This window comes from Humulus lupulus, chromosome 3, assembly GCF_963169125.1.
Source record: "Humulus lupulus chromosome 3, drHumLupu1.1, whole genome shotgun sequence".
Taxonomy (NCBI): Eukaryota; Viridiplantae; Streptophyta; class Magnoliopsida; order Rosales; family Cannabaceae; genus Humulus; species Humulus lupulus.
The window spans coordinates 276,856,385-276,871,047 of record NC_084795.1 but is presented as its reverse complement, the minus strand read 5'-3'; the positions used below and the strand labels follow the sequence as shown (position 1 = coordinate 276,871,047).

Genomic DNA, 14,663 nt, shown 5'->3' with positions numbered 1-14,663 from the left:
CTTTCAACGAGCTTCTAAGGACACATTATGCAAAACCATTAGGATGTTAAAGTCACTAAGGTGATTGATGGGGTCAGTTGTCCCATCATACTTATCGAGCAAGAGCATTTCAAAATTTGGAGGAATTGTTGCATCCTAGATATTACCAATGAAAAGATTGACTTGTTCTTTGTCTGAGTCTAAGTGTTGTTGTGCTCGCAACTCCCTCATCTTGTGGTCTATTGTAACGGCTTGGTTACCCCAGAACAGTTACGGTGAACCAGAAATTTAACTCGCTACCCGAGTCCTTTGGTGAAAAACGTGCTTCTAAGTGTTATTAACATGCTAAGGTGGAAAATCAATCAAAAAGAAATGATATATTTTATTAAATACATAAAACTGTTCATGGGCCCATCAAAAACATTTACAAGTTATTTACAACTCAAAATGGTCATTACTGTTTCAAATTTACAAACCCGCCGACCTAAGCGGCAAAATAGGGTAAACCCCCTAGTTCCTCTGAGAACTCCTTGGCCGTGGTGGTCAAGCGGCCGCATGTGTACACAACACCACCTAAGCTCTCCACTCAAGGCTGGGTGAGCTTTTCTTTCCCTTTACCTGCACCACATAGCACCCATGAGCCAAAGCCCAGCAAGAAAACACAATATATCATGAATATAGTATCAACAATGATCATAATCATTATTCAGGACTCTCAATCCAAAACAGTTGAGTGACAGTCGCAAAAGTCACTAAGGTGGGTTCCGTTCCCATTAGCCATGTGACGATAAGGTCACCGAGGCTTTAGAAATAAGTGATCCTTTCACTAGCTTAAGCAGGTTAGGTGCATGATGACTAGTAACCAACATAACCTACCTCATGACCATAGAGTCATAACCATGGGATTCCGCTCCCTAGCCATGTGACAAGTTGTCACCTAGGCCTTAGGCCCTGGCTCTGAGTAACTAGTCTTAGACTAGTCAAGCGCTTATAAGTTTCATCGACCTTAGGGTCGGTCCAGCATTAATGCTCCTGCTCCTGGATTCATTCAACGTTGATATCGATTAGATCTAATCTTTAATCGGCACTGCGTTCAGGACTCTTATGCCGTTTCTGACTCTCAGGCCAGTAATATGCGACCAGTGTCGTCCCTAACTAATCAGTGCCATACACAAGTAAGCAAGCTCTGCTAAGCATTTAATATGCAATCGATGTCCACATTTATCAACCAACATGCCTCAACAACAATCATGCCTGTCATATACACAGGGTGCAGTTTTCTTACCTCTAATTCGAGCGAGAATGAATAAAAGAACGACCCTTAAGAACGATCTGACTTTTAGCCCTTTAGCGGTCACCTAGTCATAACCAAATATGGGACACCATCAATAAAATGAACATCAAAGGTTCCCAAACCAAGATCTAGCCTCCGGGACATCAATCCATACTAATCCGGGTAGTAGGAACAATCCCGATGCCTAAAACCAAGTTCCTGAGGTCAAAACACTCAAACGAACTCAAAACCACCCAAGAGCCGCGACACTAGCACATTGGGCCGCGGCCCCCAGCCACACCAGGAGCAAGAGCTGCGGCGCCCAGCAAGGCCAAAATGCCTCCACCTGCTTCTTCAAGCTAGGGCCGCGGCCCCCAACCCAGAACCAGCCAAAACTCGATCTCCTTCATCCCAAACACTCCAAAAACATATCTAAACACTTCCAAATCCAAAAATCAAAGTTCCCAAGCTTCCCAATGATCCAAAACCATCAAATCCCGAGGCTCAAGCGAACCAAAAGCTCAGTGATTCACAAAAACCAATTCGAAGCTTAGAAACTCTAAAAACTCAAAACTTAAAACTTAGATTACCTTTGATTAGGTTATTTCTCGTCAAATACTTCGGCCAAGAAGCTTCTAATCTTTCCTAGGATCGATATGCCTCGATCCTCGCTTGATTCCGACTCTTAGAACTCGAGATTTCTTCGAAAATGCCTCGAACAATAAAATGAACTAACGAGAAAGAGAGAAAGGGTTTTCTAATGTACGGTTCTATCTGACAAGCTACTTGAAGCTTAAGTAACCTCAAATGAAACCTAATGCTCGGGGTCCCAAAAACACCCCCAAGAACATTATAGTCAAAACTTCCAGAATTTCCTCATGATCTCAATAACTCCCAATTTATCATCAATTAAACATTCTCATTACTCAATATCCCAATAAAAGACCCCCGTTATGACAAAACCGCTAATTTGAAATATAAGACCGTCTCATGCCGAATAGCTCGAATATATCTCCATAATAATGGGATCTCATCCACAACTCACAATATGCACCCAAATACACAAATATGCCATCAACGGGCCAAATTACCAAAGTATCATAATAATCAAATGAGGACCCACATGCATGCATATAACATCATATTATAATATAATTCACATAAACATGCATATTATCATTTAATGGCATAATTAAACAATTATGGCCCTCCCGGCCTACTAATCCAGCCATTAAACCGCATTAGGGATTTCGGGGCATTACATCTATCCTTTCTAACTACTCCTCCATTAGGTTCCTCTATACTTCTTGCTCTACTCTTGTTGTGAAATTTCTATACGCAAGTGTACGCATTCACAAACAAGTAATAAAAGTGAAAGTAAAGTATACACAGATTTTTTATTAATTTCTAACTTTCGTAGTTTGAATTCTACTTGATTTAGAAATTTAAATAAATCAATTGAAATAAACAAATGAAACTAATTAAAGAAAACTTATATGATTAAACCATAGGGTTTCCAATTTAAAGCCAGGTGCTCAAGGTCGAACACTACCCCATTCTCGGACTATTTTGGTCTTAAAAAGCAAGACGTAAGGATTCCTCAAGTGCTACTACAATTTATCAGCTTATTGGGCTTTAACCCGCTGAAGCTCCTCTTGCACCTTTGTCAGGGTGCGTACATACACTAGCTCGACCAAATATCTCTTATGCAGTTGGCGTAGCAAGTCAGTATATGAAACACCCAAAGAAACGTCATTTGGAAGTAGTGCGACGAATGCAAAGGTATGTAAAAGATACCATTAATTACGATCTCTTATATAAGAATGGTGACAAGGTTAAGATAGTTGGATACTGCGATGTTGATTATGTTGGAGATCATAATACCTGTTGATCAACTATTGGGTATGTATTCAAGCTTGGATCTGGAGTTGTATCTTGGTGTAGCAAAAGGCAACCAACAGTGTCCCTGCCAACCACTGAAGCAGAATATAGAGCAACGACAATGGCCGCTCAGGACAGTATGTGATTGAAGTAACTGATGGAGGATCTGCATCAATTTACAAATTATGCAATGTCACTTTATTGTGATAATTAGACTGTTATTCATCTAGTATAAAATCCATTTTTTCATGCTCGAACAAAGCATGTGGAGGTGCACTATCATTTTCTAAGAGAGAAAGTACTACAAAAGGAGCTAGAAATGCATCAAGTGAAGAGTGAAGACCAAGTAGCAGACTTGTTCACAAAAGTACTCAACACGAAAAGATTCCAAAAGTTAAGAGAACAATTAATTATGAGAATGATTCAATATTGAGGGGGAGTGTTAAAGAATCAACACCGACTCTAGTTCTCTAGAGTTTTCTAGAGATTAACTTGTATCATCTAGCAATGGGCTCGAGCCCATTAGAATTCTCTAGTTCTACAAATTTATAACAAATGGATTAATTAAGCTAGAATATTCTAGCTAATATAATTCGGTTGTGGAAACCGACTTTAGAGCACTATAAATAGGGACCTTGGGTCTCTTTTAAGTATGTCCAAGTTTGTAGCAAAGTGTGTTTAAAGAGTGTCTCAAAGTGTAAGTCTAAGTGAGTACTAAGTAAGTGATAGTGTGAAATATATATATATATATATTTATAAGTGTGTCCAAAAAAAGTGTAAGAGAAGTTATAAGTTAGTGCTCCAAAATTAAGTATGCAAATGTTCAGTGTGCGTTGTAGTCAAATATTGTATCTAAGTTTTTGTGTAATTACTTTTGTAATAATAAAGTAATTATTTTTTTCACATGTTGTGGTGTTCAACATATCACCACTTAAATCAAGTGGACTATTTAGCATCTCCACAACCAAGCTACAGTCCAAAGAAGTCACACATCTATATAAGCTTAAGCCTAATCATTAAAGAGTAATACTAGACACGCACTTAAATTGTATATTTTTTACATACAATGATGTCTGTTAAATTTTAACTATTATTAATTTTAAGTGGGGACCACATCATTGCGTGTAAATAATGTGTGCAATTTAAGTGTGTACCAATCATTACTCATTCAGTAAAACACCAAGTTTAATGGTCATCAATTCAGCAACCAAAAGAGGAAAAGGTTGCTACTTGAACTTACCTTTCGAAGCAAGAGATGCGCTATTATGGTCACGGGCCACCACTCCACTACTACAACAGCCCTTAGACGATCTACCACCGTGTGCACACCTCTAGTCTGGATACGAATACCAACCCTGACTATTACTAACCATAGTAATTATTTTCTTATAAAAATGTGAATGTTTTGTAAATAGTCTTTTTTTTTAAATATTTTGTATACAAAAAAATGAGCATATGCTATTTTTTCATAAAAATATTTTAAAATGTCTATTTTCTAAAAATCAATATAAATTGTGATAAAATCTCCTTAGAAACTAAGATTTAGAATGTAACCGCTCATGCCATATTTGTACAATATTTTTTACTCATCACATTCTTAAATGTGGAAATTATATAGACTTTTAATAGAGAGTGCAAAAATATGGCTTTTTTCAACAACAAAAAATGTTAATCTATGGTTTTTTTTTCAGAATTTTCACTTTAATGGTTTTATTTTCCCATATTTTTTTATAAAAGTTGATTTATGTCATAATTTTACTCTTAATCAAGTTTTATTAATTTGGAAGGGTATGTTTGTAATTTGATTATTATTTTTTTTTAGTTATTTGTTTTTTTATATTATATTTATATAAATAATTTTATATTAAAAAAAATTTGGTTGTTTTGCAAACAATTTTTTTTTGTAATATGAATTGTATTTATTATAAACATTTTTTTCCTTTTTTCTTAGATTGTACGTTTGTTTTTTCAAATTTTGGGTAGTGTAACCAAATGCTCGATTGATCTTTGACAGTTATGTAAAAAAAATCCTTAGAGCTAGGTTAAATAACATGTACCAGGAGGGGTAACTAGTTACCCTGAGATGAGTAACCTTCTGCCATAAAAGGGGTAACCGGATACCATAACAGGGGTGACGAGTTACTCATATTAAATATGAAAAGAAACATCAAATTTGAAGGAAAAAGAAGAATAACACTTCATTAAAAGAGAGAGAAGAAGTAACTATGATTTTAGTAACATAGGTAACCAGTTACCATAAAGAACCCATAAATATACACACAAAGAACGGGAAGGTATCCAATTACCCCCAGAATATACACAAAAAGAACGAGATGGTAACCAATTACCATAGACCTAAAGATAGACGAAGAAAAAAAACTGATCCAAAAATGGCCGGTAGTCGGGGCTTAACTCGCCTGGGTGCGACGAGGCTATGGTGGAGCTTTCGGATTCTTGGTTCTTGGCTTGGAGTGCTGGGTTTGAGGTCGGGTTGCAGAGGGGTGGCGATGGATCTCGGGATCGACGACGGAGATGGAGATGAGGAGGGTGGTTCGCGTCTAGGTGTGGGCTACTGTGGGGATGGGCTTGGAGTTACACCACGGAGGAGGTGCGAATTCACACCTAGGTTCGGATGGTGGGGCTGGGACAGAGCTGGAGTCTCAAACAGTTGGGGCTCTCGAACGAAGGGTCGTCGGTGATGGATGGGGTTGCGATTGGGGTCGCCAAAGCTGGAGGGGATTGCACCGGCCGAAGCTGGAAGGGATGGTGCGGCTGGGTTTTGGAGAGAGAAAGAGTGTGTGTGGCTGAGGTTTGAGAGAGAGAATAATGGAATGCTAATTTTACAATATTATCATTGTTTGGATATGTGTTTTGGTTTTAAATATAGCTTTCATATTTAGTTAGATAGTAATTGTGTTCATAGTTTGTTTTTTTTTTTAATAAATTTTCTCATACAAATTGGCAAAAGTATAATTCTCATATTTTTTAACAATGATAGCATAAAAGTCATATTTTTTTTTAAATTCCATTCTTAAATTTTAACCTTAGTGGGCAAAATTTGTACTGCCGAAGAAATCATTAGTTTCTATTATTTTAAGGATCTTATTGTATAAATTATACCATAAATCTATTTACTGTTGTACTTATTGGGCTACTAAATCTTTAGGGCTCTTTTTTCAATTAAAAAAATGATATCCATAAACTCCCTTTTAAATGATATTATTATTAGTTTAAACAATTATTAAATGATAACTTGGTTGTCATAAATATTAGGAAAGATGGCTCTGTAATTTGTCTCACTAGTTAATTTTTCTCCTAGAAAGTAAAGGTGGCCTTCCCTCACCTTAAAATACCATATCATAATCATTTCAATCTGCAATTATATTACATTTATTTTTACTTCAGAAGATCTACTTGCCATATTATACCTATCTAATTTTACAACAAAGAGTCTCGATTGAGGACGAGCTCTTATCTCAGACTAGTGACTTTTCTTTATTAGCCGGCCAAAGAGTATAAAGAAAAACCACTTGGTCCGAGATGGACTCAAAGAATGTTACTATTCAATGCCAACAGCAATAATCAAAGACAACAAAAGAGACTTGGGTTGGGTTGGGACAACAAAAGAGACTTCAGCTGAAAGAATCTAAGTTTCAAAGGTTGATTAATCATGTATGTCCCAAATGGAAGGACATGACATGAGTAATGTTTTCCAGTCATAACATCTTTTCTTCTTCTCATACATTCAATGGGGGTTGAGAGCAAGTCTAGTACAGGAAACAATTGCAAAATCAAGGTATTGAGAGGACACTTTTCTTAAAAGCATAGTTTCAGTGAAAGCATACAAAAAATAATATGATTTACATGTTTTGCTCCTCCCCCCTAAGGATCCTATACATACAAGTGGGGGATTTGGAGGGTTCTGTTCTGTAGTATACATGTACTCAGATTCTAATCAAGTTAAGTTGGAAATTTGTTAGACATGAATGTGCAAACCTGTATCTCATGCCATCATCATCTGAATCCTTGGGTATTCTGAGAACCAACTCATTTTCACCATTTTCAGCAGGAAAACAATAATGCCGACGAGACATCCAAAATTGCTGGTAATGGTCAATCCAACAAACTTTTCCGGTGATTCGGAATGTGCTAGGTTTGTCTGAAGTTGGGAAACTCTTGTTATGACTCCAGAACAGGTTTAGACTTGAAGATCTTAGCAAGTGCTTGATGGAGATTCTCATCCTCGAAAGGTTTCGTAACATAACCATCCATCCCACATTTCACGCACTCCTCGTAGGTAGCATGAATAACATCAGCTGTCATGGCTAGTATTGGTGTGTGCCACTCACCTTTTCTGGGAATTCCTTCAACAGTGGATCCATTCATTTGCTGATTTGCTTCGCTCTCCCTCTTTCGAATTCGGCGGGTCGCCTCAAACCTGCCATTAGAATATGAACTATCAAATCCGGAAAGTTCTTATTGAAATAAACAAACATTAAACTTGAACAAAATAGCAGAACAAAATATTCAGTTAGGTATGAAAGCCATGGAAGCTTGCTCTTCAAAGTTTGAATTAAGAAAAAAAACATACAAGCAACACAAAATATTCAGGAACACACCATTCGACTAAAAAATCAACCTATGCCACTAAAAACATACCCATCCATTTCAGGCATCTGAATATCCATGAAGCAAGCATCAAAACCGTGCGGTAGTTGAAGCAATTCTAGTGCTTTTTTTCCGCTGTCTGCACACTCTACATGAGCTCCGAATTTCTTTATTGCACCTGCAGCAACTCTCCGGTTAACAATATTGTCATCAACCACCAAAATGTTCTTGCCACAGAGCATGTTCTTGAGGGCACAAGACTCGTTTGGCATGTCCTTTCCCTCCAACCTCTTCTTGCCTATACCCACTTGCTGAAGACATGCAGCCACCATACTTGCTCTCAAAGGTTTCATAATCACAGTATCTACGAAACCTGTAGCCTTTGCCTGCTCAAATTCAGTGCTACTAATATGGGTTGCAAGAAGAATCATCTTGGGCAACTTGAATATATTTCCATTCTGTTTCCGGTCCAACAATCTTATGTTCATGCCACCATCTTCAGCAGATATCCATGACTCCTTCTCAACTAGGATTAAATCGGGCTGCATTACATTTCTGTAACATTTGAAAAAGCAGCTTCAGTGGGAATTGTCAAATCGTACAATGTTTAAAAAAAAAACTATTTCTATTGTCTGTCAAGTTCATGTCTTCTGGAATTTTCATTACAAGGGCACAATTGTAAAATGTTCAACAAATGCAGTACAAAAGTAAGAAGAGTCTTAGATAAATTAAAGAGATAATATCTAATTAATTTTTTGTAGCATAATTACAGCATTATAGGTAATTGACTAAACAATGTATCTAAGCTTTTACACCTTCCCCTAAACTTCTTAACTAAATGTTGGGAGAAGAGAACAAAATTTGACATAGCTTATAGAACTAAAACTGGAAGGAACTAAATCTCTAAAAATGTGTTGTTCAAATTTTGGACATGAAATAAATTTGGACTTAAGCAAGCCATAAAAGACCAAAATGTAACAATTTTTGAAAAATACATTACTTTGTTACTCAAGCCTTAAAGCTTCCCTCTTGAACACAAGTAATAAAAGCAAATGATCATATAACTTTATCTTCTTTTTTTCTCTTTTCAAATCCTTGTCTTTCAGCATGGAGACATTGCCTAAAAGTTTGACCATAGTCGGTATCATTTGATCGAAGTAAAAGGCTACAGGCACCACAAGTGCCAAGCAAATGCTCTTGATTAAAAGTTGAAGCTTCACAATTTTGTTAAAAATGGCCTTTAGGATATCTGATTAATTCATTTTAACAGCTGCACTTGAACACACTAAATATATACAATATATCAATAGAAAGAAGCTTACCCATTTATGACTGAACCATTTTTTGCACATAAAGAAACCGCTATTTTTATGCTACTAGCAACTTCAACCTGGATACCAAGTCTCTTCAAATGGTAACTCGATACAGCAGCTCTAACAGGTTTCCCGTCAACTAATATTGCTTTCAGTCCTCTAAAACCAGAAGGCAGATCTTCAGTAATAGGTTTTTTCACTTCATTGAAAGCATTTTTCTTATACCTCTCAAAAGTGGCAGTGAATGAAAATGTACTTCCAACCTGAGGTCTGCTTACGAAGCTTATTTGACCACCCATTCGTTCAACCAAACACTTACTGATGCTCAAGCCTATACCAGTTCCTCCATAGTGTCTGGAGGTTGAGCTGTCTGCCTGCATGAATGGTGTGAAAATGCGATCCTGTGCTGATAAAGGGATCCCTATTCCTGTATCCTCCACACATACCGTCAAAGTGACATGGTCAGAAGTTTCATAAGTGGCTGATCTGTTACTTAAAGGATCTGGCCTGAATTCTTCATCAGCAATTAGATGTCTAAAGCTCTCCCAGCAGTTCTGCTCATCGGCTGCTTCAAGACCACTTAATGTTTTAAACTGGCGACCACCAGGTGTTAGTGCAATATTTTCTAATCCTCCATTCAAACAAGAATCATTTATCATAGTCTTTGCAGGTTCAGCTAGATGAACTTTGACAAATATATGCCCCCGTTCAGTGAACTGCGAGTAATGAATCTAATTAGTATCATTGACATCAAGAAGTACCCAAAAAAAAAACAGCTAAGAGAATAACTTGACAAACTCAAAGTTCAGGTCAGTAAGTTGTATTTGAAGCTGGATCAATTGTTACAAGTCATTAAGTAAACAAAACAAACAAAAGATTCCATGCATCCCAGTTGTGCACATTGGTTAATGAGCTTGAAACCAATGACCTACCTTTACAGAATTGCCCACAAGATTAGTAACAATCTGTCTGAATCTTCCAGGATCCCCCATAACAAGATCTGGAACTTTATCAGAGACGAACACTGCCAGCTTTACTTGCATGAAAAGACGTTATAGACACCGTTGTGGGTTGACATCATTACCCGAAAAGGTAAAAAGGAAAGGAGAAAACAGAAAAGAAACATAAAATTAGTTCCATTGTTTTAATATGGTTGAGCATGCCAATAAATCTACAAGAACAATATGTTTTTGCAAGCCAAAAATGGTACAATATGTGAGAACCATATGCAAGAATTCATAGCATATCAGATAAAAGGAATTAGAAAAGAAAATAACAATTTAACTTGTATATATATATACATGATAACCTACAAGGCCATAATGCGCTGAAAAGTTTTATATGAATATACGTGTGTGTATGTCAAAATTTTAAAAAGCTTACTGGGAAACCTTGGCGATGCGTAACACGCCTCAACTTTAACAGAAAAAATATCATAACACTTAATTTAAGATTCTATGCTACCATATATTGATTCTCAAGAGTAAACTCGATCTTACCTCTACACCTTTGTTTCTAGACGTCTCAGAGAACAAGGAAAGAACATCATCTAGAATGGAACGAAGACTAAATGGCACTGCTTCGAGTTCTAATTTCCCAGCTTCAATTTTTGCACGATCAAGCACCTCATTTATCAATGCTATCAGTGCCCGTCCACAAACTTGAGCAGTTTGAGCAAAATCCCTCTGGGTTGAACTTAAATCTGTATCTAAAAGCAGACCAAGCATTCCTGCAATTACATGTGGTCATAAATACATAATTTACAGAAAGCACAAAAAGTACTGTCAGTACTTAATCTTTAATAAGAAAGATGTCAAAAGTAGAAACTATAACATACCAAGGACGCCATTCATGGGTGTCCTAATCTCATGGGAAACAGTAGCAAGAAACTGCAATCAAGAAAACAAGACATACTTGGATCACAATACTGTAGGATGAGCATACTCATATAAAGATGAACATAATTCAGAAATGTTGTAACAGTACTTGGGATTTTGCAACATCAGCAGCTTCAGCAAGGACTTTCAGTTCTTGCATTTCATGGAAATCATCCTCAACTTTTACGATGTGAGTTACAGCAGCATATAAGATATGACCAGCTAAGTACCAGATAATAGAGAATATAGCTACAGTGACAATCGCCGAACGTGGCACCGGTGCCTTCTGATGATATCTATTCACAATTTAATATATAGCATCAGTGTGAAAAAAGCCACTAAAATTTGTCTATACTTTGAAAATACCAACAAGACTGTGACCTACCTGCAAATCATCTTATGCTTTCTGAACGGATCTCCAAAATCTAGTTTACTTTCATGCAGAAGAGACATGTCTTCATCTTGATTTTGGTGACCATACATGATTAGTTTATCAGACGAATTTGTGATATCATATACATAGACCAAAATTTCTTCATTCCCAGCAAGCTGCCCAAGTAACTTCTCCACAAGAGACTCAACATCAAAGGCTCCACCAAGGTACCTGCGTTCAGTGTTAAATTTCATTTTTTTCATACACAAAATCTTCTACAATTTCACATTCACTAGTCACAAAAGTAAAACTGGGAAAACTCCTACTTATTCTTATTATGAAACAAATTGTTAGAAGTTACTAGTGAAAAAGGCCAAACAAGAAAGGTACAAGTGAGGTGATAAAAATGGTCATTTCGAACTCACAGTATTATCTTACACTAAATCATTCCAACTCAAGGAGAAACACATTCTTTTGACCAGAACATACCCTGCAGTTGCTTCAATGCGCTCTTTTACAGTTGGGTGCAGAGGGAGTTTTGATTTGTAAACAGGAAATGTCAACACCACACCAAGATGATGAGAACCAAGCAACCTGAAGGGACTTGTAAGAACAGCTTTCCCAGTAGCCCTGGACCTCAAGATGTTCTCCCTGTCTTCCTGCACACGCAGGTCCAAAACCATGGATCAAAACGAAAACTAAGCATGAAGTTAGAACGCCTGAAGAAACAAAAAACAATACAAACAACTGGAACAAGAACACACACCTCGCCAGACATCATGTCAAGAGACTCAATGTAAGACACTGTTTCCTGAGAGAAGATCACTGGCGCATACTCATCCCGGAGTGGGGATGGCTCCTTCTCCATTGTCTTTATAGTCCAACCATGTTGCCTCTCAAAACTCTCTCTTTCAGAATTAACTACTCTTTCTGCATAGGCCACTCCACTCAGTAGAGGTCTCTCAAAGGAGGTACATGCTGTATATTCAGCAAAAGTTTCCTGCATTTTTTTCCACAATCATATAAGCACAAGTACATATATAAATAAATAAATACAGACAAAACAGCAATGCCATAAATTAATATTTGGTTCCAAGTGGTACAAGAATCACCCGGTTAAAAAAACAGTAAATAAATCATACTAAACCAAATAAATTTCCCAATTAATTGGGGAAATAAATAAAAATAAAATAAAATAATCAAGCACAAACCTGATCAATTGCTGATGGGTTCTTGTAGTAGTGAAAAGTTGAAACAAGGAGGGCAAGGGCATGGACATGGTTAACACTAACACTGAATTGATCTTGCAACATCCTGGCCCTCTGATCACACATGCTGGTCAGCACTTCTTTCCTTCTCTCTACGTTTTTCGCATCCATTATGCTGTAGATGACCCCACCCACGACGACCATAAGCACCAACCAGAATGTAAATAAATTTCGAAACCAAGTTCTGTAATTCTGAACCCAAGTGTACCCTGTTTTGGTCCCCATCTGCTCATTCAACCTCACAACCACAGAATGGTGGTTCTGCTGCATCTTCAGACCCATTATTTCAGAACAACACCAAAAGACTCTTTGCTTCTTCCTCCTCTTGCTCTTCCACTTTCACCCACAGCATATCTAATCTATGCTTAAAGATAAAAACCCACCTCAACAAATCAGAACATTTTCATACACAACAACTTATATATGCTTATTAAGTTAATTCTCTCAAAAAGTACTGACTAATTTTCAGACTCCACTTTTTTTTTTCTTCTAAAGTTAATGATGAGCTCCTAGAAAATCATCATTATTACAGTATTGGTTTCTTGGATTCAATAAAACCCAGCTTAGAACCAAGCAAAACTAATTGAGATTTTTAGACAAAGCTCTCACCTTCCCTTCTCTTCCCTCTCTATCTAAAAGGAAACAGAAAGAAAAGCCACTTCTTTGTATTCTTTGAAGAAGAAGAGAGAGAGAGAGAGAGAGACCCAGAACTCAAAAAGGGAAAAACTTCAAATTTCAGAGACAAGCATGGCTGTCAAAAGATGCAAAACCCCAAAAACAAATTTTTTTTTTAAAAAAGCTCAAATTTCAAAACAAGCTTTCCCATTTGTCTGTCCAAACAAAAAAATTGTGGTGTCTCAGTCTGTGAATGTTGAAAAGGAAGAAACCTGGATTAAAAAAATAGAGAGAGAACTCTAATCATGTCCCTCCCAAAGCGTGATGTTTAGTTGAGCTTTTGAGGCATCCAGACAAAGAAGAAGCACGTTCACTGTTTTTCTTTCATATAATAATAATAATAATAATAATGGGAAACCAGAGATTGACCCGAAAACACACACAGCTAAGCACACACAACCAACCTTGAAACACTCAAGAGAGAGAAAGAAAGATAAATATATGTTGTTGTGTCTTACCTTACTGTTAAGAGAGAGAAAGAGAGGAGAAAGAAGAGTTGGGTGTCATGGTGATATACAATGAATGAGAAAGAAAAACAGAGTATTGGGTTTGGGTTGGATTGGGTTGTTTTGTTCCAATGTGAATCTCTTTCTTTCTTTCTTTCTCTCTTTCTTTTTCTTCCTCTTTTTTTTTTTTTTATTTTAATGCAGTCTTCCTATGCTTTGCTTTTTAAAGGAAACTGAATCGAATTTTTTGGATTTTCACAGATACGCTCTTGTCTCTCCCCCTCCTCTCCTAAACTACTCTCTATTCTATTCTATTCTATTATACACAGTCACACCATAACCTATTTTCTTCTCTCTCTCTCTCTCTCTCTCTGGCTTTCTTCTTTAAAATATTACGTCTTTCTCGCACCACTGTCTCTCTTCTCTCGGTGTTGGTTTTTCTACTCTCTCTCTTTCTCTGAGCTCAACTCACATTTTAACAAAAATGGTGGTACTTCTTTTTCTATTTTGGCAAAAAAAAAAATATCCAGCTTTTGAAGAAATAAAATTGAAAATTTAACTAAAAACAAATAATGGGTCTTCTTGACTTTAAAATAAATAATAATAATTAAATTGAATTGAGTTCAAGGCATTATTTTGGCCCGTTTAACCTTAGAATGTGGTAACTTTGAGTTTTTTTAATGAGGGGAATAATCACATTTGATTAATCTTCATTTTCTTGTATTCTATTTTTTTTGTTTTTATACACCATTAAATTCTACTCATATTTATTCTACAACTCATGCACTCAACCACCTTAATTAACCTCAATTGATTTTTCACATTTTATTCTTATTTCGAATTAATGCTATTTTTAACTAATTTATTATAACTATAAAGTTTTCAAATTTTATCTGATCTAAATCAATCTGTCCTATTAAACCCAATCCAAAATGATCCTAAATTCTAAAGTGAAAACTATGAAATATGC

General features: G+C 36.5%; 1 protein-coding gene across 6 annotated transcripts; it reads right to left on the bottom strand.

Moving 5' to 3' along the window:
- Positions 1-6,916: 6,916 nt before the first annotated feature.
- On the bottom strand, positions 6,917-14,183 carry LOC133824417 (histidine kinase 4). 6 transcript variants are annotated; one of them, XM_062257297.1, is made up of 12 exons: positions 13,460-14,183; positions 12,516-12,936; positions 12,071-12,304; positions 11,794-11,963; positions 11,317-11,535; positions 11,041-11,227; positions 10,892-10,943; positions 10,554-10,783; positions 9,987-10,085; positions 9,064-9,770; positions 7,793-8,296; positions 6,917-7,571 (listed from the first exon to the last, which is right to left on the bottom strand). In XM_062257297.1, exons 2-12 carry the CDS (start codon positions 12,852-12,854, stop codon positions 7,313-7,315), a joined length of 3,000 nt encoding a protein of 999 aa, XP_062113281.1. In that variant the 5' UTR covers positions 12,855-12,936; positions 13,460-14,183; the 3' UTR covers positions 6,917-7,312. The 6 variants fall into 6 exon arrangements, with proteins under 6 accessions (XP_062113281.1, XP_062113280.1, XP_062113282.1 ...); XM_062257296.1 differs by having other exon boundaries at positions 12,516-12,931; XM_062257298.1 differs by having other exon boundaries at positions 13,706-14,183.
- Between the last annotated feature and the right edge of the window lie 480 nt (positions 14,184-14,663).